This window comes from Camelina sativa, chromosome 2 (assembly GCF_000633955.1).
Source record: "Camelina sativa cultivar DH55 chromosome 2, Cs, whole genome shotgun sequence".
Lineage (NCBI taxonomy): Eukaryota > Viridiplantae > Streptophyta > Magnoliopsida > Brassicales > Brassicaceae > Camelina > Camelina sativa.
The window spans coordinates 28,576,889-28,603,710 of NC_025686.1; the positions used below are offsets into that span (position 1 = coordinate 28,576,889).

The 26,822-nt window shown below is 32.7% G+C and overlaps 7 protein-coding genes, 1 long non-coding RNA gene and 1 pseudogene across 8 annotated transcripts; 4 read left to right on the forward strand and 5 right to left on the reverse strand.

Annotated features, from left to right (window-relative positions):
• Positions 521–1,880, reverse strand: LOC104745115. Its single transcript, XM_019232534.1, has one exon. It carries the CDS (start codon positions 1,739–1,741, stop codon positions 674–676), a length of 1,068 nt encoding a protein of 355 aa, XP_019088079.1. The 5' UTR covers positions 1,742–1,880; the 3' UTR covers positions 521–673.
• LOC104745126 lies at positions 2,300–3,816 on the reverse strand. Its single transcript, XR_760702.2, has 4 exons — positions 3,306–3,816; positions 2,809–2,963; positions 2,570–2,726; positions 2,300–2,454 (listed from the first exon to the last, which is right to left on the reverse strand). It is a non-coding gene; the product is annotated as an uncharacterized LOC104745126 (long non-coding RNA).
• Positions 4,788–8,206, forward strand: LOC104745133 (UPF0496 protein At3g28270-like). The gene is made up of 2 exons (XM_010466312.1): positions 4,788–4,881; positions 6,804–8,206. The coding sequence occupies exons 1-2, from the start codon at positions 4,830–4,832 to the stop codon at positions 7,979–7,981; spliced, it is 1,230 nt and encodes a 409-aa protein (XP_010464614.1). The 5' UTR covers positions 4,788–4,829; the 3' UTR covers positions 7,982–8,206.
• On the forward strand, positions 15,283–15,866 carry LOC104757573 (annotated as a pseudogene).
• Positions 17,083–18,363, forward strand: LOC104745143 (protein RKD3-like). Its single transcript, XM_010466324.2, has 4 exons — positions 17,083–17,192; positions 17,276–17,436; positions 17,507–17,880; positions 17,979–18,363. The coding sequence occupies exons 1-4, from the start codon at positions 17,083–17,085 to the stop codon at positions 18,165–18,167; spliced, it is 834 nt and encodes a 277-aa protein (XP_010464626.1). The 3' UTR covers positions 18,168–18,363.
• Positions 18,625–19,080, reverse strand: LOC109127589. The gene has a single exon (XM_019232535.1). The coding sequence runs from the start codon at positions 18,975–18,977 to the stop codon at positions 18,726–18,728; it is 252 nt and encodes an 83-aa protein (XP_019088080.1). The 5' UTR covers positions 18,978–19,080; the 3' UTR covers positions 18,625–18,725.
• Positions 19,769–21,002, reverse strand: LOC104757584 (putative B3 domain-containing protein At5g66980). The gene is made up of 3 exons (XM_010480333.2): positions 20,363–21,002; positions 20,152–20,261; positions 19,769–20,068 (listed from the first exon to the last, which is right to left on the reverse strand). The coding sequence occupies exons 1-3, from the start codon at positions 20,916–20,918 to the stop codon at positions 19,769–19,771; spliced, it is 966 nt and encodes a 321-aa protein (XP_010478635.1). The 5' UTR covers positions 20,919–21,002.
• On the forward strand, positions 23,837–24,343 carry LOC104745152 (signal recognition particle 54 kDa protein 2-like). Its single transcript, XM_010466333.2, has 2 exons — positions 23,837–24,020; positions 24,098–24,343. The coding sequence occupies exons 1-2, from the start codon at positions 23,887–23,889 to the stop codon at positions 24,198–24,200; spliced, it is 237 nt and encodes a 78-aa protein (XP_010464635.1). The 5' UTR covers positions 23,837–23,886; the 3' UTR covers positions 24,201–24,343.
• LOC104757592 (putative F-box protein At1g20795) lies at positions 24,850–26,025 on the reverse strand. The gene has a single exon (XM_010480346.1). It carries the CDS (start codon positions 26,023–26,025, stop codon positions 24,850–24,852), a length of 1,176 nt encoding a protein of 391 aa, XP_010478648.1.

Sequence of the window (26,822 nt, forward strand, 5' to 3'; positions counted from 1 at the left end):
TTTTTTTTTTTTTTTTTTTTTTTTTTTTTTTTTTTTTTTGTTGTTATTAAATTTCATCGGTATATTCATGTGATGTATGTTTGCATGAGTTCTCTTCTTTTATGATTTTTTGTTGTTTACAATTATTTGTGTTCTTCTTTTTGGACTTCCTCACTCGTGAAGAAAAATCAGATGGTTGGGGGAAGGCACGAGATTCCCACGTGATCAGAGGAACAACATTAATGGCGTCGAAGATATATACAAAATGTGATATCACAAATTCGACAGGAAAAATACACTGATCTTCTTAAACGGTAGTCACTAGCTATCGAATATTTTAATAATGATATCAATTATTGCTTTAATAATGATAATAATGTTTAATTAATGTAACGATAGACATTGCCATTTTTCTGATGTGCACGTAACACATCCAAATACATTTGATTTCGTAGTGTATTAGGTATAGCCAGCCATAGGCTGTTCGATTCAGTTCATCTAAGCCAAAGTACCAAACCCTTAATAATCAAAACATGCTTGATTTGATCAGTAGTTAATTAATACAATTTTCATATTTTATTTATAAATAATATCATCACTATAACTCCAATGTACAAATAATATGTGTATTCATGACCGGGAAACCCATTCAGCAAGTTAATCGAATCGTTCAACAAGCACAGGCGATAGTTTCTTAGCCGGTTCCCGCTCTTTCTCCCTCCGAGACTTCCTCGGAGCTCCACCCAGACTTACGTAGCGACTCCGAGATCCGAACCGCTTTCAACAAAAGCACATCAAGAACCGTTTGGTTATCAACAATTACCATTTCACCTTCAAAGAAACCCGATGCTGACACGTGGATAATCTCATCGATATCGGTTTCACTCCACCCGCCTCTTCTCAAAACCGAACCGATCCGGTTAACGTATTGGTTTACCCATCTCGGAGTCTCTGCTTTGGGAAGGTCCGGAGATGAGGAAGAAGAAGACGCTGATGACGAGTTTCTCCGGCAACTATCAACCGCCGCGTCACTCCAAAACTCCACCCATCTCGACGTACCCGACCCGTTAGCCCGACTCGAATCTAAGCTTCTCCGTGAAAAAGTCGAGGATGATGATCCAGCCGATGATGTCTCGTTCATCGAACGTTGCTTGGTGAGTCTTCGAAAAGCAGACTCACGCTGGAAAAACTCGGACAGATCCGACCCGCAGCAAAAGATCCGAGTCTCGTCGACGAAGAAAACAGGGTTACCCGGTAAAGACGGGTTACAAGGAATGTAGCAATGATCGAAGATGGGAATCAATAAAGGAGCTCTCTTTAAGGCGTTTCTCGCGACCCGTAAAGCCTTTTCCGGGTCGTCGGGTGGTTTAAAGCCCCAAGATTTGCACCAGAGACTGTTTTTTTCGATTTGTAACGATACGGCGGCGACTGGAAGGTCGATCATGGCGCGGAGGTGGAGACGAGCTCCGGGAGAACGCCAATCGGGGAATCCTGTTCCGACGGTGAGACCGGAAGAGAGGATAACACGGAGGTCCGGTGGGAAGGTGAAACCAAACTCTGCTTCGACTCGGGCAAACTCGGTGTCGGAGAGACCCGGTTGGATATTGATACCTGAGTTTGTTACTTTATCGGCGAAGGGGGAGAAAGATTGAAGGCTGTTTCTGATCGTCGGAGTAGATGAAGCGGCGGCGCGGGCTGAGAGACGACGTAGACCGGCTGCGTGAGTTAAACCGGTAGTTGTTCTTCGGTCAACGTCGACCATGTTTTTAACCCAGAACAGAGAAAGAACAATTCTTTAGAAAGATGATGTTAGCATTTTTGAGGAATATGAATTAGAGATTCGTAGTGAGAAAGAAAGAGAGGGAGAAAACTGAGAAGAAACTCATCCGAGAAGTGTTGTGTTTAGGAGGAGCTTCTATATTTATAACAACACATAATAAGAAGGGTTATGGGTTTGGTCGTGTAATGAATGATTCATTAGACCAAAAGCCCAAACTCGATTTATGGATCATATGTATAAGACCAATAAGGGACACAATTATATTATTTGCTTTTGGACTACCGTAATTAGTAGACCGGCCTTGAAGAAAGGCCTTTGCTTGAGTTAGTGAATCAAATTGTTTTACAACCAAGCCAGCGGCGGCTGCAAGTTCAACGGTGGATGCTAAAAAAAGATTGTTAAGTATGTTTATAATTATAATATTTAGAAATAATGAAGTTAAAAGTTTTTTTTAAAAACTGTAAAAGGTATACTCTAATGGTAGATCATAGTTTTGGGTTCTTAAATTTTTTTAAAAAAATTATTTTGAAAATTATAATATGTTAAGTACAAAACCATCATTGATTGATATAAACATCATCCAGAACCTGGAAGAAAAAAAAAAACAGAACAACAAGTTAGAAATGTATAAGATCCTGAAAACTTGAGAGCAAGCTTTATATGATTCTGGAGAGTAGAGAATGTCTCGCTGCTGCCTGAAAAATCAAGAGGAAGGTATAAGATTAACAAAGATGATGAAAAAAAACAGGGCATTGGCTAAAATCAGACCCTAAAAAAAAATGAATTATGAAGAATACTCTCGAGTCTTACAGTTGCAAGGTTTAGACATTTGTATGAGAGACGACATCCTACAAAAAAATAAAGCTTGTTTAGCTCCATCAAGTCCAGCTATAAGTCATTTGTATGAAGAGTACTCTCGGTAGTATCACCATCTGCAGTAAAGCTTGTTTACCTCCATCAAGTCCAGCTGCAATAATTAAGCATAAGTGTGTTTCCACATATTGCATCAAAAAGGGAAACAAGAAGATAAGCATAACAATAACACTCACCAACATCATTCCATTACACATATAGCTTCTATCCACTATTGTTGTGTTTACCATCTCTACTAACTAACTTATCATGGTGGACATTTCCAGATTCTTTCACAGGTTTTGTTGGGCTTGCAGGAAACTGAAGCTGAAGATGGAGATTCTACAGTTCTCTACATAATCAACGATCAAAAAGAGAATTTTAGTATACAATTAATGCCTTGAAAAATTCAGTGAAGCAATCAATCCTAAACATAAACATAGCACTTCAACTGATGTTCTCTCTACATAATCTTAAATGTCGACACTCCAAAGTCACAGCGAAATCTCTCTGGAACTTGTTTGGTTGAGCCATTCGACTGATGTTTGGAAGACAGGTTCAGGAATATGAGATAAATCAATCATCATCATCATCATCAACCTCTCTCACGTGAGATACCTAGTAACCTAGCCACCTAGGTAAGAGAATAATTGATTGATTGATTCACACACAAGACAGAAAGGTAAAAGCTCACATTGATCAGCCTGGCCAAATTAGAGTCCTTGAAAATCTCACGCCATGGACATGATACTCCGGAAAGTGCAGTGTCATAGTAATCGAGAAATCTCGTTAGCCGAGACATGGGCACAGGCGGATACTTGTCCTATTGGGAAATTAACAAACCAAACCAAAAAAAATTGGGAAATTTTGATTGATTAAGAAGATGAGAGATTGAGAAGGATTGCATGTACCGGCACTTTGTCCAGGAAATCCGCTAGATCTGAAGGACCCATCTTTGCCGCAACATTCGCAAAAGACACTTCCCAATCAGCCGCACCGTTAGCTAGGTTTCGACTGAGCTTCTTCTGGGGCACGACTTGGTTACATCCATTGCCGTCCTCCTCGAGAGAGGAAGAAAAAAGCTTCGGTCGAGAATTCTATTTTTTTTCTTTTGTTATTTTCAGCAACCAATCAGAGACCCAACACATATGAGATGCTTAATAATCCTAAAAATGCTTAACTTAGAATCGATTTTAACATTTATAATGTATTTTGATTTATTTTTTAATGTTAAGCATCCCTTTAAAATCACAGTTAAAAATTTGCTAGTGAATCTTATATGGTGGAAGATGATCAAAATTTGATGCTTTGTATTTTATCATTTACTAGCAAGAAGGAACAAATAAAGTTCTAAAGATGATGACACTGACATCAAAATTTGCAAGACTCGTATTATAGCTAAAGGGGAAGAAATGTTTTTGGTTCAACTTCTAATAAAAATGCAAAGATATATCGATTAAGATTATATGGATACAAAGCAATGAATGGATCATAGATTAATTATTCAAAGATCAATGATTAATGAGATATCGAGATAAGAAACTCTGCAACTAAACATTGTTCTTGAACATGAACAAAAAAGAGACTAATCATCTCTCAATAGTATCAATCACTAAACTTAAAATCTCCTAGTCAAGTTTGCATTAACAACAAGTTCATTTAATTCACATTACTTCTAGCATAAACTCTCTTTTGTTAGAAGCGTGTTTCTCAAGTCATAATCATTCATGCATTCTAGCAAACACTTTTGATGCATATATAAAAAACATCAATCAAATAGAGCATAATCTAAAACAGGAAAATCAAACCAATTTTAGCATTAAGAACATGTTAATTGAATCCTCTACTAAGTGCCCTAAAATTTAAATAAAAGAACTATATATCCACTCATAGCAAAAGAAACAGCACAAATATATATGAAAAGAAATATGACTCGATTGATATACAAAAAAGGGGTTAGAAAGTTAACACCTTACCCCCAAGTAATCCCATTGTATAATCTGTTGATATGGTATTAATATTCCTCTAAGAAACTAACTTTTTCGGCGCACATTTAATGAATAATGACTATTGATTTTGGGGATATATAACATTTGTTTGTTGAGATTTATAGTTGTAACTAACCAAACACGAGTTCCTCCTGCATGTTTTCTCCTATAAATACTTGTAGATCACTTAAGCTAAAAAAATCATTCAAACTTCAAAGTTCAAACCTACAATGTCAAAGAAGGTTGAGATGGATATCCGCCAGTATTCTGATCCAACTTCTGGTAATTTTTGTCTTCTTTCAATTTAGTTCTGTTTTTACAACCTTGCTTTTATGTGTAATTAGATTTTGCTCATATTTATTATATATATATATATATTCATATTTATAATAAAACAAATTTAACCAAATTTTTTATACATAAAACTATATAAATATTTGTTATAATAATTTCTTTTTGTCCATGAGTTTTTTACAAGTAACTGTATCGTTTTATGTGCTTAATATAATATTACTATGCACACAAAAATATATATATATATATATATATATATATTATACTACATAACTGTAACTTATTATTCAAAATTGGTAGGAAAAATGTTTGTCAGCTACTTGAGGTATACCCCAACACATAGCCACACATACAAACAATATAAATGTTTTCTTAACTACGTCAACTATTGTCATCACATAAGGACATCCATAAACAAACATAGGTTATGTGTACAACACCATAAACATTCTACTCCGGTGGTTGGTTCGCCGGAATCCGGCGTTGACCAGTATTGACCGATATTGACCAGTTTTAACCGATGTTGACCAGTGTTGACCGGCGTTGACCAGAAAAAAAAAATTCAAAAAAAATATTTTTTTCTTTTTTCCTTATAAAATTATTTTTTCATGTATTTTTGATAAATAAATAAAAAGATAAATGATTTGTATAATTACAAAAACAAAATATAACAACAAAAAGTTATACAAAATAAAATCTTATATGACAAAAAAGTAAAAATTATATACCAAAAAAAAGTAAAAATTATATGACAAAAAAAATTGTGGTATATCTAGTAACTAATTTTGTTAATACAGAAAATATACAAAAATAATATAATAAAACTATACCACCAAAATTTTATATGTAGTAGATTTTTTCATAAAACTATAACAAATATATACCCTTTTTTTTCAAAAATCATTTTTTATTTTGTATTTTCAAAGTTGGGGATTATAAATATATATATATATATATATATATACTTATTTATAAGATTATATCATTTGAAATATATACAAGACATTGCCAACTATTTCTTTATTTTTAATAAGAAGAAGAAAGGAAGAAAATAATGAAAATTGTATTTATTTAAATGAAAGACATATATCTAGAAAATACTTAAAAAATAAAAGTTGATTTTGTAAAATCAAAGGTTGGTCTTGTAAAATCAAAGGTTGGTCTTGTAAAATCAAAGAAATAGTTGGCAATTCCTTGGATATATTTCAAATGACATAATCTTATAAATAAGCAAAAAAAAAAAGATATATTTAAAATCCCTACCTTTGAAAATTCAAAACAAAAAATGATTGTTAAAAGGAAAAGGTATATATTTGTTATAATTTTATGAAAAGATCTACTACACATAAAATTTTGTTGTATAAATTTTTGTTGTTATATTTTGTTTTAGTAAATTATACAAATCATTTATCTTTTTTTTATTTATCAAAAATACATGAAAAAAAAGAATATTTTTTTTTGATTTTTTTTCTGGTCAACGCCGGTTAAAACTGGTCAATATCGGTCAATACTGGTCAATGCCGGATTCCGGCGAACCAACCACCGGAGTAGAATGTTTATGGTGTTGTACACATAACCTATGTTTGTTTATGGATGTCCTTATGTGATGACAATAGTTGACGTAGTTAAGAAGACATTTATATTGTTTGTATGTGTGACTATGTGTTGGGGTATACTTCAAGTAACTGACAAACATTTTTCCAAATTGGTATTATAAAAATGTTTAAAATATGAAAGTTTATGGTGTTCAACTGAACCCATTCACTCTTATATAGCTCCGCCCCTGATGGTATACGTGACTAGTAAACAAAAAAATTGTTTCGAAATCACTGATTTGGGAAATTCAGTGTATGCAAAAAACTATGTGCTAAATCGCTCAACCTTTTCTTGATATTCTTTTTTCCTTTCAGTAATATCAACGATGGCATTATCGGAAGATATGATGTCGAAATGCTCAGAACACATAAGTGCTTATAAATCGGCATGTCAAGACCACCCACATCTCAAATCCTTTGATTTATCGCTTCAGCAGCGAACCATCAAAGTGATAGACTCACTCACTACTGGAGCCGAGAATGGGACTAAGTTTATGTCCCAACACGAAATACACATGGAAGTCTCCAAACACCTACTCGAAGTTAGCCAAGATGTGGCAAAATTCATATTGGAAAGCGAAGACAAAGTGTGGGAGAGCAAAGCTCTAAAATCTTTGGTCACGGCCTATTTTGAAAACACCAAGAAGACTTACGAGAGTTTGGATGATGTATTGACTTGCGTGAAGACAGCAGAAATTGGCGAACATTACATTGTAGAGGCCGTGGCACAGTTTGACAAAGAGTCGGCAGGAGGAAAGGGTGCTGGTGGAAAAAAGAAGAGGTATGAAAACACCTTAAAGGAGCTAAACAACTTTAAAGCCATGGGAAGATGTATTCAACTCCAAGCGATCATGACTACGTTCAGGTTGCAACTGATCCAACAGCAGCAGATAATCCTTCTGCAAAGAGTGAGTGAGGCTAAAAAAAAGCTTGATGAGGAAATAAAAGAGCTTGGTCATGAATATGCTAATGCAAAAAAATGGAGTTTAATCTCGAATGTGATATTCGGCTCTGTGTTTTTCCTTGTTTCCGTCGGATCAATAGCTCTTATTGCAACAGGCGCGGGTAAGTTTTGGGGCATTTCAGGGGCTGTATCATTATCTTTGATTGCGGTTGGATGGGTAGGCGTCCACACTTACTTGAACAACAAGATGGATGCTCTGAAGAAACAGGCGGAAGCTCTGAAGAAAGAGCATGAAAATTTAGCACCGGTGGAGACTGGTATCGAAACCAACCAAGACTCGCTGGAAATCATAGTTGTATTAGTCCTCCAGCTAGAAAAAAAGATCACGTCTCTTATGAAAGATGTAGATGAGGCTATTGAGAATGAAGGAGATGAAGTGGACACGCAACTAGCCATCTACTCCATCAGGGAAAAAGTAACGACACTAACCGAGAAAATCAAGGAGGTTGGTGATACTGTGGCTAGGCAGAAAGAAATGATCCTTATGGCCGGAATTCACGTTCTCCAAAAGATCAACGGTTCTGGATAATATCATCGCGGTTAATCGTTATTATCGATGTTTGTTGTTCAAGAGTGAGGGTCTGGATAATATGATCAATATTTGTGTGTTTAATAATTATTATGATCAATATGTCATACCTTTCTATTGTACTTTGTAACGTTGACCATCCGAGAGGATTGGTTGATGATATGTTATGTACCTCTATCCCCTATGTATTTTATCATCCGTGAAATAAAAGTTTGTTATTTTGTTTTTACATTCATCTTTACAATTTAGACGACCAAAATCACTTTACTTTCTTTTTTTTTTCCTGAAAGAATTTTTGTTTTGTATCTTTCTCACTTCCTTTGTCGTCTCAAAGCAAGTTTAGTTTCTTATCCAAAATCACTTTACTTTCTTTCCATATAAACCAAGTTTTGTTAGAGATTCACGAGGTTATCTGCAGATTCCGTCCTCATTTTCTTCTCATTATTTGATTGCGTAGACTAAGATACTTTCTCTAATTACATTAACCTAGAGCATTTTCATCTCTCTTCTCTTGTATATATAAACTAGGTTGAATCTCAGTGCGTTTGTTATATTAATTTGTTTTTTTGGTTAAAAGTTATTAAGACTTAATTTTTTTTTTGTTATTTTGTTCGAGAGACTTTACAATTTGAAGATCATACCAACAAAATCTATTTCTATCTAGAAACTTTGTTTTTTTGGTTAAAAGTCATTAGGGTTTTGGAATTGTTTTATTTGTATTGATTAACTATATAGTTAATTTTAAATGATCAGTTTTTCTTTTTCTAAATTATGGACAATTTAAAAAAACCCTTTTTCTAAATTATATCTTATATAATAAAGGAGTGGGTTGCCTTTGTGTTATTTATAGGTCTTATATTACAGCTTCCCCATCAAGTGTTCTTGTTGCATTTAGATTTTGGTATTTGCTTTCAAAAAAGATGTTGAGTGGTTGTGGGTTGGCTAGTCCAAATGATAGGATAGATGCATGTATGAAATCTATCAAATTATTCATGAAAGGTAATATAAAATTCAATTATGTTTCTGAAATGTGGATTGTTGGAATATGGGATTGTGTATTTGATGTTGTTTTCTTGTCGGTGTTTTGATTTTGAGAATGAGGTGGGTGTGTACCTGTGTTGGCATTGAGCTTGATTTTTAGTACAATGCTTAGAAAATAACATCCATTGGTAATATTTAATTTTGTTACAGATGCTGGATTTTTTTGGATCGTTTTTATTTTGGTGATGTTTTTGTTATAGTGAACAATATGTTGGTTATGTGATATTATAATAGTTATTTAAGTAAAAATTTAAGTAGTTCTTTTAGCTGTCTTTATTTTATTTTTAAGTAGAATCCTCGTTTTACATTCATTCTAAAACTAATTAATAATTTAATACATTTAAAAATTGAAATATGATCATTTTCTGTTAAAAGTTGAATCATATTATTATTACTAAAAAACTCATAATGTTGTTTTTAATCTTTTAAACTTTCATTTATTTACTTAACTTGTTTTTGATTTAGTTATTACTTTAACATTTAAAAAAAATACTTTAATGCAAAAAAAATATATTTAGACAAATGGTAATCTCTCAGTTACTAACGTGACAGTCTCTAAAATAAAGTTTTCGGAGTGGTTCCCTACTTTATTATATAAGATATATTTTAAATATGTGACTAAATCACCTAATAGAGTATCAGTTCATGAACTGTTGGGATTTAGACATTACTATATTTTATGGAAATTTTTGGTAATTTAGTTTGGAGATAAGAGTAAGGTAGGACTTCAATTAAGTATAGATGCCTTTAGAAAAAACTTTTTAATTTTAAAATCTAAGATAGCTGTATGTAAGTTGTAATATGTTGATTTTGAAAATGTTTGTTTTAGGGACAACAGAGATAGATATATCTTCAAAAAAGAAAAATGTAAGATACATATCATATAATATCTAAAGTTAAAATTTAGAATTAAGCTTTTCTCATAGTAGTAAATTTGGATTTTTTAACACATACAACAATAACAACCAACCAACAAAAAAACTCAAAAAATGTACAATATTTAAGAAAGAGTGAAAGAAAATGAGAAAATAAGTATTCATAGGATGAGAAGTCATGAGAGTTATAATTTAGAAACAAAAAAGTATGAGAGTTAATTGTAATTTATTATGTGTTTAGTAAAATTGAGTAGAGAAATATAGTTAATGCAAATTTATTTTATTTCAGTTTTAATATTAAAGTGTGAGTTAAATGTATATGATTAAATGTGTTTTATTTCTGGTTTAGTTTAATATATTTTATTTGAGCTTTATATTAAAGTGTGAATTAAACTTATATGATTAAAAATGTTTTATTTATGATTTAACTGGAGATTTTTTTTATATTAAATCGTGAGTTAATTTGAATGTGTTTTATTTGTGATTTAATTAAAAATATTTTTTGTTTAATGACAAAATGTGTTTTATTTATGGTTTAATTGGAATTTTTCTTTTAGTTTTATATTTAATTTTGATTTCAATCTATATGATTAAATATCTTATTTTTTGATTAATTGAAAAAATATATATTTTTTAGTTTATATTTAAAGTGTAAATTATATTTATTTGATTAAATGTGTGTTGATAGATAATTTAGTTAGACGACTTTTTGTTGAATATGTTTTTTTGGACATGTGTGCAAGTTTTAAGTTGACATGTTAGTACGTTTAAAAATGAACTCTACTTTATTATATAAAATAAGATAATTGACGTACATGTTGGGAAAATAACTTTTCACGAAATTGGGTGATTAGAAAATATGACGGTGAGCAAATACTTTCAGCTCAATCGAATAACGATTGCAATGCCTAATACCAATCCAAGCGTTTATCATTAGATATTAAAACGTGATTTATATAAAGTATCTCAGTATCTTGGCATAAAGTGGCATTCCTAATTCGAAAATGTTATGTAGAGTTATCCGATTTGGTGGGTACCCGAATGTCCAATTCCAAAACTAATTAATCAAAAAAAAAAAAAAAACTTCGACGTCAAAAAGACAGAAAAAAAAAAAAGAAAAAACATGCCCGCAGTACGTACTATATTGTGTATGGCGCTGTAATGAATGCATTAAGACAACAATTAACTTTTTTGCCTATACGGCTATACCTTTTTTTTTTTTGGTGAAACTATACGGCTATACCTAATCGTATTGAATAACTAGAAGTGATTCCGTGCTACGCACGGATTTAGCTTACATTGTTTTTGAATTTTAGTAATTTGGATATTATAGTTCTTTTATTCGTTTACTCAGCAATTGTTATTTTAATAATTTTTAAAATATACTGATCATTTCAATATTTTTTGGGTTCTTTTGTTTAGTGTTACTTAAATTTTCCTTTTATATGTAGTATTAGAGTATTTCAACATGTAGAGAAATTTTTGATTACATAGTAGTGTGTTTATGGTTTTTTCTCCCTTTAGACTTTCAAGACATATTAAGCATTCTCCATCTTTTTATTTTCTTTCTTGCGTTTGCACAAATTATATTACCACTGACATCTACAAAAACATGAAAATTTTGGAAAATAACTTACATGAATACAATCTAAATATGAAATTTAGGTAAACAACAATGAACTTAATAAATATATTTTACCAGCTAATTTTTGGTGAGGTAAAAAATGCAATCACATCCCTCAATATAATTTATTCTTTATACATTCTAATACAAATTAATATATTTTTACGAAATTTTAATAATGAAAATGAATCTAAGTAAATAAGTTTATAAAAAATTACTCTAAGTTTTGGTGTAGTATAAAAATGCAATAGTTTTGTTCCATCGCCGAAATGATTGTTTAGATCTGTCTTTTTAGCTTTATCATAAATGCAATTGAATAAAACAAATATTTATTTTCTCGTAGCTACGTAGAAGAAAAACCGCAGAATATTATAATATCAAATGTCATAATAAAAAAGTGTCTTAGGAAGTAAAATATTATATGTGAAAGTGGAAAATGTTATGAGAATATTTGTTGATCTTTTATTTTTAAGATGGTTAATCTAAAGCTTTTTGATACTAAGATTCCTAAAAAATGATACCAATATACAATTAGCATATATTACTCACAAGTCACAACTATAGAAGTCAAATTAATTAATATAGAAAAATGCAACTCATATCATGCTATGATATAAAAAGGCATCACAATCTTAACAACATGATTTTTTAAGCATATGATAGTAACATCACAAACTAAATTTACAATGGAGAGACTCATATGCATCGTCTTATAAGAAGAAGTTTTAGTCTACTTTATACACTGTTAATTATAATATAACAATTTTAAAATGCTACTAATAATCTTAATATAGTGATAATAATGCACTATTATAGAGAGACAAATAATAGCAAAGGAAAAAATGATATTGTATGTGCACCCTCTAAGATGGCACCGACAAAGACAACATTTACAAATCGCTATCGAAACGAAATGATAGCGTTTTTTAGTGTGCTAAAAATACGCATATTTCTTGTAGTGATGTTGAATATATTTAATCATGATAGTTCATTTTTTCATGATGTAGTAGTATTAATATAACCAACAAACACGACAACCCTAGAGTAAATATAAAATATGGTTCAAGGTCCGGACCGATGCCCAACCCATAGGGTAAGCAAATGAAGCGAAGCATTATGGCATCAAATTTCCACTTTAGACCAAAAGTTTTTTTTCTTTTATGTAGAAAAAAATAAAATTATAAGTTCAGTTATTATTATATTTTCTTTATAAGTTCCAGTTTTATATAAGAAAAACATATATTTTTCATGTAGATATATCCAATTTGTATAAATATTTAAATGAATATGAGAACATTGAAAAGACAAAAAAATGTGAGCAAGCAAAAGGAACATATTTCGGTTTATGGACTTAGAAACTATCTTATGAAAATAATTTTTTATATTACTATTCTTATTATTTTATTTACGATAATGAAAATGGTTTCTTAAAAACAAATTGGCATAGGTCATCCAAAATTGCCGGACCGGTCCATGGAGATTAGGAAATACATACATAAACACTCTAATGAATAAGTAAATTTGTCAAACATTCTCACATTATATTTTTCTGATGCATTTTTAATGCAAACAATAAACATGATAACCTGCAAAAAAATATTTAAAATTATTCGAGAATACCTATTGAAATATGAAAAATATATAAAAATAATATAATTCTTCATAGGAACCTAATGACTGAAATTAAATAATCATGACTGAAAAAATCTCTTAAAATGAGAGCAATTAGGGACTCAAATTTTATTTTATGGAAAACTGATTGAATTCTAATATTATGGAAAACAAATTGGTAATATCTAATAGGGAATAAATAAGTAAGCAATTATCAAATTACTTACATAAAACATCCCACCATTAGATTATATAGGATTAAACTCCAGAAACTAAACCCAGTAATGGATACTCAGAAATTAAAATTTGACTCAAAATTTTATGAATTTATAAGAGAATTTTGAGAACACGTAAACATCTACAATCTAACATAATTTAGATTCCTTTCTTGCTTATGAATCATTTATAAGAGTGGAAACCCATAAATAATTTTTTTACATAATTTAGAATCCGTTCTTGCTGTGAATCATACATAAGATTGAAACATATTTTTATAATGTCAAAATAACCTATAATCAGATTGTTCCTAAGATGAAACCACAAACTGATAAATGGTGGGTTTATATTGGGAGGATCTAATTGAAGAAGAGAAGAAGGAAATGTTAAGAGTTTTTTTTTGTTTTATGGGCTTTTAGTGAATTAGGTCCAAAGTATAAATGAATTTAGTTAATTAGGTCTAAACAATAAAAATGTACAGGTGTTAGATAGATAATAGGCCAAGTGTCATCTTCTTAGCAAAAGTTGAGAAAAACCTTCTCATATTATATAAGATTGAACCTATAGTTGATCAATTTCAGCTCAATCTCGAAAGGTATAAAAAAATGGATTTAATGTTGACTTACATATACTAATCAGTCGTTTGTCAAAAAAAAATATATATATATATATATATATACTAATCAGTCTAATCTGTATAAGTATGGAATGTTGACTTATAAATACTTATGATCTATATTATGTACAAGCTAAATCGGTATAAATTTGTATACCAATTCGATACTCGAAAGTGACATTAACTTATTTTCCTTTTTTGCAACTGATGATATACAATTCGAAAGTGACATGTAACTTTTTTTCCTTTTTTTGTCAGTTGATGATATACAATTCGAAAGACCAATTACAACATCCACATGCAACTTAAGAAAAAAAAAAAAAAAAAAGACGGGTAAATAGTTCATCTATGTATAAGCTGAGAGTTTTTATTTGGGTGGATCGGAGTTAAATTCTGAAAATTATAGTTACAGTCTACAAAATATAAAAGAAAAGTGAATTTATGAAGTGTGAAATATGAATTGTGATAATCGAAACTATAACCATTGTGTGCCCCTTTGTTTTTTTTCGGTTGCAACGTCGCGCCGCGTGGACTACATGGAACCCACATGTGAATTAACAACGTGCTACCTTTATGTAGTAGTACCATTTGCTTTTTCCTTCCTACTTTATGTCTAGTAGTGGCACTTAAAATTAGTTTTTGCCACTCAATTTTGTAACTCAAACGGATCGTGTGAAAACATATAGTATAATCAGTGTAATGAATATAAAACGGACTGACTAAAGCGATACAAATCGAATGAAAACAAAAAAATATTTGTCGAATCATTGATTAGCTAGAATCTAAGGGTGGTATGAATATAATAATTATTGTCGAGACTTTTTTTTTTTTTGTCAATCAGATTCATTTCATTTAAAACTGAACAGTCGCATACATATAAACGTTTTTATATGTAATTTTGTGGACAACCATGGTATACACAGTTAACTCAATTTCCCTAGTATTTTTTTTTCGATGATTTTTACCATATAATTATAATTAACCTATACCCAATTACTTATAGTTTCTGTTACTTCTGTATAAAGTTAAATAGTATATATGTATCTTTGATGTATATTTTATTTCTTCATAATAGATATACGATATTAACTGTAACTACACAGAGCGTAAAACATGATTGTCATGAACCTTTTGTTTTTGAACTTACATATAAAACGTTGACCCATTTGGTGCTTAAACAAACACGAGCGGAAATGACTTTCTTCGTCGTCAAGTATCTTATTTCGGCCTACATCGTAACTTTGAGACATAAATGGTAACAAGTACAATTCATTCCCTTGCCTATATATAAACCCCCTACTCGGTCAGTTTGTTTTCTCAATCTTCACACCACTTTGGATCCTTTGTAGCCAGCCCTTCATGATTACCGTCAAAAATGAATTCTTCAAAAACGGATTGTTCAGAAAATGTTCTCTCAAACGATCAAAACGAAAATGTCACCGCTGTTGCATCACTACCACCTCCTTCTTCTTCGTACTTGACTAGGGATCAAGAGCATGGGATCATGGTCTCTGCTCTGCGACAAGTGATATCCAATTCCGTAGGTCACACGTCATCATCAAACTTGATCGTTGCCGAAGCAGCTCTTCCGCCTCCGGACGCTGGCCCTTGTCCTCTCTGTGGCGTCACGGGTTGCTACGGCTGCACGTTCCAACGGCCTCGAGGAGAGATGAGGAAGGAGAAGAAATACAAAGGAGTGAGGCAAAAGCCATCGGGTAAATGGGCGGCGGAGATATGGGACCCGAGTATGAAAGCAAGGAAGTGGCTTGGAGCGTTTCCGACGGCGGAGATGGCGGCGAGTGCTTACAACGACGCGGCGGCTAAACTTGTCGAGAGAACATCGGCAAGACGTGGTACAACGAACGGAGAAGGAATGAAGGATTTAAGCGGTGGAGGAGTTGACTGAGAAATATAGTTTTGGTCGGTGATCATACACGGCAAGGTGGAAACGTTATATTTACCATTGAAAACTAAATCTAAGCCAGAGTTATACATATACAATACTACTCTTTACGCTTTCATTGAGATCGATTTTTCTGGTTTTTACTATTTATTGATTTTCAATTGTATTGGTTTTTTTAATAAAAAACTTTTTAAGATTTTTTTTATGTGCTATAACTTATGTTCATCAAGCAATGAAGTTTAAAGTATATGAATGGAAGATATATTGAAAAACTGAATTCATAATTATTGGGAATGATTTTAGTGACAAAAATGAAAAATAATGCGTAGCACACATTATCTATCATTGGGAAAATAAAAACGGTTACGGTAAAAACACAAGTACATTTCTAAAAGAGATGGACGTTTGCTATGATATTATAATGGAGTACCAGTTTTGCATGGTAACGTGTTGTGGTAACTAATCAAAATAGATTATATATTTATATATACTTACCACTTACCAGAAGAGAGAAGATCATTGTCCTTGGCAATATTCACTTCTAACGAAATTAGTTAGTACAGTGTATTGTGAATTTACCATTTGATATATATTGTAGATTGCATAGTTTATATTTACACACATACATTGATCGCACCAGCCACCGGCTACCGTATTGACCTTGCATGTAACACATCACTTTTTTTTTCACAACAAATATATCAATATTTATTAAATACTGTATATAAATATACGTCCTTGGAGAGTAGTGTGATTTTCATGATTATTTTTGAAAAAAGAGAAGATTTTAAAGATGGCAACAAGCAAAGATATCATGAGGTCGCACTGCATGTGATGGGATGGGGAACCTAAAGCCTATGAAATTTTTGAACGTTTACAACTTACGGCCTATTATTAATAGATATAATTAGCATTAATTATAATGACTTATCCCTATTAACCAAAATAATCAACACTAATCATTAATTTCTACTTACTATCTCTCTCGTAACTTACAGTAAACATATATTGATTTTGACGGCTCACCATCTCCGAGACCGAAATACCCATTTCCCACTTCTCATGTACTTTCTCTATCTATGCATATACTTTTAATATGGAGTACATTCCAAAACTCATTTATATATATACATGTACAAGCACATGATTCATTTCATCCTTCTAATTAAGACAGAAGAACGTTACATTAATCTATCTATCCCCTTTCAATCAAAAATGGCTGATCAGAAACCTCTTATGATCTGGTCAGAGGCCAACAACTTTGAATCATTCATTCAACAAGACATATTCACGTTTCTCGATCAATCACTTTTCATCGACCAAAAGTAAGTCACTTATGGTTAAACAATTAAATGATTTGCTTGCGTTAAACGAATCTAAGATGCTTTTTTTCTTTTTTATTTTTGAGTTTTTGCAGCTATTTCATTAATCCTTTTAAGGATTTCCAAACTCAAAGTTGGTTTTCTTTCCAAGATAGCATTGTTCATCCTTACTCTACTACCTTTGCGGCTGATCATACGTTTCTGGCTTCCCTTGATCTTGAAGCCATCTCTAGTACTTTCTCTCTAGGTATATGGATACACACACACATATATGCATGCATGCTTGGACGATAACATTAATTTATATTGTGTAGCAGATGTATTGAGCGGATGGTGGAATGAAGAAAATGGTAACTACAATAATCAGGTCGAACCAATTTCAAGAAGTACTAATAGCATGGGAGATCCAAATATGGAGAAAGTATGTTATGAAGATGATAGCACAAAGACATTAAAAGAGACAAGAAGCCAGAAGAGGATAATAGTGAAGAGGCGATATAAAGAAGATATGGTCAGTAGTAAATTGTCAAGGGAAATGATGAAGCAGTACTTCTACATGCCGATAGCTAAAGCAGCCAAGGAGCTTAACATTGGAATAACTCTCCTGAAGAAAAAATGTCGTGAGTTAGGTATTCCTCGATGGCCTCACCGTAAGCTCTCGAGCCTTAACACTCTAATTACTAACCTCAAGGTACGTCAACAGAGATATATCTTTATATAACATAATCAATCGACCTGCTTATCATATTTGGGATTACACTTTATATATGTGATTGTCTTTTTGGAAAGGACTCATTACGGAATACGGAGGGAGAAACGAACAAGAGTAAGCTGAGGAACGCTTTGGAGCTTTTGGAGATGGAGAAGAAGATGATTGAGGAGGTTCCTAATTGGGAATTTGGAGACAAGACTAAGAGGTTAAGGCAGGCTTCCTTCAAGGCTAATTACAAAAGGAGACGAGTCTTCTCGTCTTCTTGATAAGAGCAAAGAGCTCGTCTCTACTGTGTTGTGATCTAACCTTCAGTGACTTAAGTTTATGATGCTACTACGTATACTACTGTTTGTGTCGTGCCTGGTCGTGTAAGACGAAGAAGAGTGATGTTGATGGAGTTATACGTGTCAACACTAGTCTCTTTTGATGCTAGGTTAATTCTCATGAAACTTGGTTTTGGGATTAGACGAGTATGTACTATGTATCATTCCAGTTTTTTTTTTTTTTTTTTTTTTGACTTTTTTGGTTTTCTAGTATTTGTGTTGGTCTTTGGGCTTCTAAAATCGAATGCGAAATCCACATTTGGGCTTTTAAATAAGACTTTGAGAAGCCCAAACAATTAATAATCACGCATGGCCCAATTTATCCACTGCACCGCTTCCCAATAAGGCAATAATTAAATCGCTAAAGATCAACGGTGGTGATCATCAAAACTCTACGCACTAGAAATTAAACAAGTTGTATTTTTGGATACTAATTTCGATTACACGAATAGACAAGAGAGAGTAACATAAACAACACACGTGCATGACACGTGACAAAACTCACGGACAAGAGAAGACATCGCCACCATCAATCCAGTGAAGATCAGCGTCGACGGTGGCTCCGTTATTAGCGGCGGTGGTGTGGAGAAGACTCTTGATTTTGTAAATACATTTGTGGTTGCGGATGCGGTTAAGAACGGCTTTTTTGTTCAGCGTCTGCGTTTGCGTTTCAGACGATTTCAAGTGTAGCTGCTTGGACACTTGCTCCTCTTTCAAACTTATCTCCTCTTCTTTCAAAGTCACAAACTCCATTGAAGCTTTTCGATAGTTTTTTGTTGTTGATGGAACAAAGAAAGTATTATTGTGTAGTAAACAACACACACTCTCGTGTGTATTTATATATATTTAGTGGATTGGTGAGACTTCGCATTCAGATATTTGTAAGTTGTTTATTATTTATCTTTTTTTGTGGGGAGATAATCGTATTACATTGGGCCTTGGTCCCGTTGGTTCTGTGAAAACCGGTGGCTGATTTGGCTTTTCGTTAGTTTATTTATACCATAAGAAAGAAACTAAGAAAAGGACAAAAACTATGTGCTCTCCTACGTGCATTCGTCTTAGCTTTTGTATTATTCTATTTTGCTTGCAATTAGTGCCTTCTTAATGCCTTAAATGGTATTTTAGTTTGTTGTCATTGCTTGCGTAACAGAGACAAAACGACATTGTATTTTTTACAATTAACATAGTATAATCTTATTGATTAATTTGAACGACATATTTTATATTCTCTACTAAATAAGAGTAAGATGGAATAGTCGAGTGATGAATTAGCGTAAATTATGTTATGTTCTGTTATGTATTAATACAGATTCACCGTTGATCAATCATATCATCAACCAAAACCTATATCCGTTAAAAAAAAAGGCTAGGCTATTTTGAAGTCACACTAGCTTGCTAAATATACTCAATTCGTTTTAATTATGGGATAATTTGGAATTTTCTAACTGATGCAAAAATCTAAATTGATGCAACTATATAATAGTAACAAAAAAGATTCATTAAAGAAGTCAAACATAACACAGAGTTGTATACTTTTAAGGGGTTTACATAGCAAGAACTTGGTATTTATTTGTTGTCAAAGTGGTAGGCAATCTCTCACTGACAAGACGAACTTGAATCTCGTTGCATCTCCCACTCCTTGGGATTATAAACTCGAATAAAAACTTGTGGTTCTTCCTCAACTTGTGGCTTTTACAGAAAGCCAACCATGTTGCAGACGAGAACCTTTGTCCTCTACCGTGATTCTCAACCTTCAAAGGCCACTTCTTTCCATCTTCATCACAAAGCTCAAGTTCTTCCTCCAATTCGATCCCATTCGATTTCAGAAAAGTTGTCGGTATTTCCTAGCAAAACATAGAAATTGATATTAGGTAAACCATTAATTAAGACAGATTTTATAAAATTGGTTACGTTCTTTTAAACTCACCAGTTTCTGATATGAACTGCTTGTAATATTCCTTAGAAAATGTGGATTCTTGGGTTTATAAACCGATTCTTCAGCTCCATCCTCAGGAAACGATGATATGTCACAAGGATCTACATTACACCGAACAATATATATGATTCAAAACACTTGAAAACTTGAATGAAGAAAAAAAAAAGTCAAAAATAAAAACCCAAAAATTAATGTAAATTACCTCCAGCCCGGTTAACTGTTTTCTGAATCTTCTCACGATGTTCCGGTTTGGTTTTGCTAGTTGATTCATACTGATCCGGTTTATCGTTGATCGAATCGTGTTCCCGTTTCCGCTTATTGCCACAATCTTTCCTACTTTCCGGTTTAGTAAAAGTATCATCAACCGGTTCATTGTCAACAGAAACCCTAGTTCCTTCCGTGGTTGTGACGCCACCAACATCTCTTTTAATTCCGTCTTGAGCGAAAACCGTAACGGAGAATCTCGAATCGCCGTCGTAGCGAAACACAAGAAAGTCTCCGAATTCAAGAGATTGATCTGTTACGAAACTCTCCCAACCTTTTTTGAACCAAACACAGAATCTTTCGTCTGTGTCTTCTGTTTCTGTCTCTACACGCCACAACTGTCCGATCTCATCGAGTAAGAACGCTTCTTTAGGTAATGGCTTCCCTAACCCTAATAATAAGTCGATGAATGCTGGAGGAATCACCAGTTCGTGAGAACTAAATTCGGGGAGAAAGACCTTGAAAAATTCCAAGTCTTTACCAGTTTCAACCATGATTTCTTCTGTAATCCGAGTATTTTTTTTTTTGGTATTGATTGAATTTTAAAAGCAAAGATCTTCTTGGAAAAGACGAGAGGATATAAAACTTGTGTATGTTCTAAAGTCAGACTAGGGATTTGAGAGATATATAGAGAGAGAAAAAAAAAAGAGGAAATTTAGCTTTTCTCTGCCCTAATTTCTTATTTATGTATCTATATACTAATATATATTTTTTTAAGTATATTTTGGGTTCTACCTTTTTAGTTTTGCTTATTTAAAATTTTAGTCTCTATAAAATTGCACTAAAAGCAATAAGTAAAATATAGTAAATTGACAAAATCCATTTTTTTATAGAAAGTAATTAATTCTACCTAAATTCTTTATTAAAAGTAAATTTGTTTTCTATATATGTGTCCCAAAATAATAATAATAAAAAAAAATCAATCATTACACTGTATTGTATACACTGACAAATAAACAATCTAGTTAAATTAAATAATCATATATTAAATAATACAATAATAGTATTATTTTAAATAAATACAAAATATTATTTTGATTAATTATACATTATACAAACAGTTATATTTCATAATTTTAGTGTTTTATCCTGATAAAATTATAATTCTTTAAAATAATTGTATCATTGCTTAAATATAAAAATACTAAAAATTAAATATATATAATTTGATTACTAAATTAAATACCGTTAAAATCAAACATCATTATAAATAAAATTAAATAATTGTCTCGTGGTGTACCACGGCTTAAATTTTAGTTAATGTGATTTTTACAACAACTTTAAAGACACTTTATCAAGGCCCATAAACATACCAACCACACCCGGGCCAATCCTGCCGATTTGGTGTATAATACCGCCAATATATTGCCGAACATATTTATATTGGAAAATAGAAAAATATAGACATATTAAAATATGTCACATAATACTATAATTAAAATAAAATAAAAATCAGTAAAACAAAATCTGTGTACTTTTAAGTCATCTAGGGGTGAAAGAAAATTAAACATATATGTTAGTTAACTTTCTTACAAAAATTAGAATAATAGTGGATAATGGAAAAAAGCTCTTTATATATAAAAGTTGAAATAAGTAACATATAGATTAATAGATACTTATGTGTGTATCGATGATAAAGAATTAGTGCTGTTTTTAAAAAAAAAAAAATCGATAGGATTAGTAAGAACCAATTTGGAATTTGGAAAAATAATAATTTCTTTACAAAAAATATTTATTGCAACTATAAATAAGAAATAACAGTAATACAAAAACATTCACTAATTTTATTTGTCCAGTAAAAAAGCCTTGTTAAAGCCAATAATATATGATCATCTTATTGAATTGATGAGGTTGTGCGTTATTTGTCCAAGTGTCTAAAGCAATATCATGTTACTGTGAGAAATCAAATCAACGGTTCTTAAATCATTGTTCACAAACAAATGTTAAATCCTCTAAAGAATCGCTGGGTGAATTTCCTAAATATTATGATAAATGAAATTATTAATAAATTATTATTTATGATTAATGATGATTATATATTTTTAAAATAAAATAATCATTAATAAATGTGTAATTAGTTATGTGATAAAATGAGTTGTAAACTTATAATTTTTGTAACGAAGATTTAAATGTAAAATGTCAAAGTTATATGATAATAAGATGTTGATGAATAATCACGCTTGGCCCAATTTATCCATTGCACCGCTTTCCAAAAAATTACTTGCATCGCTTGGCCCAAAAAAATTATAATATTCGTTTTTGTTTTTTGCACCGCTTGGCCCAAAAAATTATAATATTCACCGCTTAGCCCAAAAAATTACTTGCACCGCTTGATTTTTTTGGTAGTGATTGAATTTTAAAAGCAAAATCACTTGTGTGATGTTCAAAAGTCTGACTAGGGATTTGAGAGATATATAGAGAGAGAGAAAAAAATAAAAAGGAAGTTTAGCTATACAATTTACCAGGCCCAATCCTCCCGATTTGGGTCAATGTATCTGTGAACCGTTTAGTGGGTAAGGATTCCTCCCTCAATCGGAGGTTTCGTGATATTCCAAACAACATTCTCTAGCAGAATTGCTGGAGTCGAGCCACCTAAGAAGCAAAGTGGACAACCTGATGACCACTGATTAAAGAGATTAATTTCCTGGATGGCGTTGGAGGAACTGAGAGGTCAGCTAGGCCTGTCCTTATGAAAAGATGCGTGAAACAAGCAACAAGGATGTGGTGAATGCTAAAGAGTTGCTTGAAGGAAATCTAATCTACCAGGTTGCTTCTTGTAATCTCCTTAGTGGTTTTGATTTCTTGACCTAACTTGGAACCGCACCACTTCAGATTATCTTAGCTGATCTCTCTAGTAAGCTAGATCCGGGAAAAGCCTGAACCTTGTTGGGATACAATCCAAGTCCCATATCTGAAGTTTAAAGAGACTATAATTAATATATAAAGGGTTAGGGTCAATCTACTAATTGCCAATTGGTTTTTAGTTAGAAGCCCAAGATAAGCCCAAATTTAACATGGTATCAGAGCCCAAGGTTAAAAATTCTGGTGGACCTAGAAAAGTGGATATGAACATACCTCTTGTTAACCCAAGTAATGGGGGCCCAAGAAGGGGTCTATTATCGGTCCAAGTGAGATCGGTTCGAGATGGAGTTATCATCTCGAGGAGACGTGTTAATATCCCACATGTGGTCCTTGGTTTGAAGGGGAGATTGTTGGGATACAATCCAAGTCCCACATCTGAAGTTTAAAGAAACTATAATTAATATATAAAGGGTTAGGGTCAATCTACTAATTGCCAATTGGTTTTTAGTTAGAAGTCCAAGATAAGCCCAAATTTAACAAACCTAGCATAGTCATGATCATCTAGGAACGAGGTCAGTACTCTAGGTGTTGACAAAACCAAAACGTACTTATGAAATATGAGTACTCTAGGTGTTGACAAAATTAAAACGTGTGCCAAGTATGCTCGCTATCACCGGGAAGAAGGGGTTCAACTTCAGGCCAGCTTTAGTGTGTGCTGCTGATGATACTTTCAAGATCAATGCTTTTAATCGGCTAAAGAAAGCTGCGGAAGATGAGGTTCTAGTTTACGGAAGGTACACAGATTATAGAGAGAATAAACAAATACTCTGTTTTCTAGTTTCTTATCTCTGCATAGTTTTACAATTTTCAGCATCACGTCAGATCCTGCACAAGGAATTGAGAAGTTCAAGAAAGCAAAGCGTGATCTTATAACTGTGGACACCAGTGTCCGGCATAAGAGATGCGCCAATTAGCCGAATCATTGGTGTGCTCATGTGCTCTCGTTTTTGTATCCTTGTTGTTGATGGTTGTCAGCTAAAAATTGTTATATATGTTATGGATAGCTGTATTGGTCAAGCTGCATTTAATCAAGCCCAAGCATTCAAACGAAGTTTCACTCTTGGAGCTGTCATTGTTACTAGTAATATATAAACGGCAACTCTAAGGCCTGTGTTGCTAATGCTATCGACGCGTAACTAAAAGCATTAGACAAGTTTTATTCTTTTCATATTTATAAGGTCTCTTTTTCAAGTGCCTGAAACTATTCATGCGCACGCATGATGTTTTTCTTTTTTCTTGATGTTGCCAAGTGTTGCAGCAGCAAAGTGTCCCATGATATTAGCTGAAACAGGAGAGAGAAGAGTGAGGAGTTTGAAGCTGAGCACCCTTTTTCGACCGTCTCTTGAGTAAGCAACTTCCTTACTGATCTCTTACCCTTGTTTGCTTGGAAACTCATGATTAGTCCACTTTTGTGAAGAAAACTAATGAGTAATGATATGTATCTTTTGCAAAAAGCCTTGACAAATTGTTTGATGTTTGTTACAAGAGAGAGAGAGAGAGAGAGAGAGAGCAGAAAAAATTAAAAGAATTCAGTACGAGAGGTGTAAGTTTGTGATTAGAAAATCAACCAACACGAGACTTGGCTCTTTTTACATAGCCCACGTTACCTTCCCATTCATAGACACAGAATGACCTCATTTTTAGAGAAGGAATATTCATATGCTTCAAACACGACGATAGACGCTTGATGAGTGTAGAAGTTTGAGGCTGCACTTGAAACAGCAAATTTTGCTCTCCTATCAAGTTGTTTAATCCAATCACAGCGAACGAAGACGGCCTAAACTGAAAAACATCTTCATTATTACTATTGCTCAACCCTTGTATGATTGTCCACTTGTTAGCTCTCAAGTCGTACTCATGAAACACCATTGCGTCCTTGGTAGCCTCGGTCAAAACTAAAAACTTCCCGTCGTAAGCAGCCACTTTCCACGACATGGACGACATCATCCTCTTTTTTTGGTCCAACGCTACCTTATTCGGTATCAGTCTAATGAGTACCCACTTGGTGGAGTTCTCTAAGGCATAAACGCAAATAACTTCCTCTGTCGCGGCTAACAGAGTTAGCCCTGGCGCGGAGCAGAACAATGCTTTAGAGTTTGGAAATTCAGCTTGGAGCAGGTGTGCTTCCTCAGTCACGGTGTTGAACGCTACGATGCTTCCGTCGTTTCTTAACCAGTAAAGAACTTGGTCCAAGTAAATAGGTCTCATACCCTTCACCAGCTCGCTTGAGTGGCAAGTAATTGTCGTTTTCGGTAGTACCCAATACGAATCTCCTAGACTAACCTCGAATTGATACATCGTTTTTGCCTCCTCCTCCTTTTCCTCGATTAAGCAGACGATTTTGAACCTCAGCGTGTTTGGATCGACCTCATCGACCGTAAACCCGATCCCCACACGTTTCTCCGGATCAATAATTTCTCCACCGCTAAACATCTTCGCAAAGAGACTTGACCAAGTATAGTTCACGAGTCGGTACTTCCTTGTGATAGGGTTTACAACAAAGAGTTTCTCAAGGAAGACTAGAAGAAGGCCGGAGCAGCAACCGAGAAGCATAAAGTCGCCGGAGGAGACGTTCTGATTGGGGATGGGAAGCAAAAACGATTTGTATTCCTTCTCAAAATAAGGGTCCTCGGACATATGCCGCCGGAAATATCTATTTGTGCACCGCATCATCGTCATATCTCTGCGGTCCAACCTAAAGAGAATCTCGTTGAGCAGAAGCCAAGGTAGGCCGTCCATGACGGAAAAGAGAGAGATAGTAACTAGCTACGGCTCTCGTGGTTTCTTGTTGCGCAAACATATGTAAAAAAACTTCAACCAATTAAATTTAGAAATTATGTTGTGGAAAATTTCAAATTTATCTAATCTTAAAAGAATAATTAAAAAGGGGAAAAATCAAAATATTTTTATTTGTCGATTAAAAAAAAGAAATATAATGAAAAGTATATTTTTTCAAATAGAATTACAAAAATTAAATTCCTCAAAGTTTTACGTGTTAGGATATAATAACAAATTTGAGGAAGAATAATGAACTTATATGAATTTTGATTAAAGATAAAAAAAAAAAAAAGAAAAAAACTTATGTCAATCAAGAAAAAAAAAAAGAGTCAAATATGATTAAAAGGATCAAATTTATTCAAATAAGAACAATACTTACCTCCCTATTCACCACATCTTAGTTTAACCAATGAAAATAGAACAATATGTCATGTAATACTATATGTAAAATAAAAAATGTCATGTAATACTATAATTAAAATAAAAAATCAGTAAAACAAGATCTGTGTACTTAAATCATCTGGGGGTGCACGAAAGATTGTTTGGATTGTTGGGAAAGAAAATTAAACATATACTATGTTCTTACAAAAGTTAGAATAATAGTGGATAATGGAAAAAAGTTTTTATATTTAAAATTTGAAATAAATACCCTATAGATTAATAGACATGTGATGTGGGTATCGATGATAAAGAATAAGTGATTAGTAAGAACCAATTTGGAATTTGGAAAACATTAATTTCTTTACAAAAATATTTAT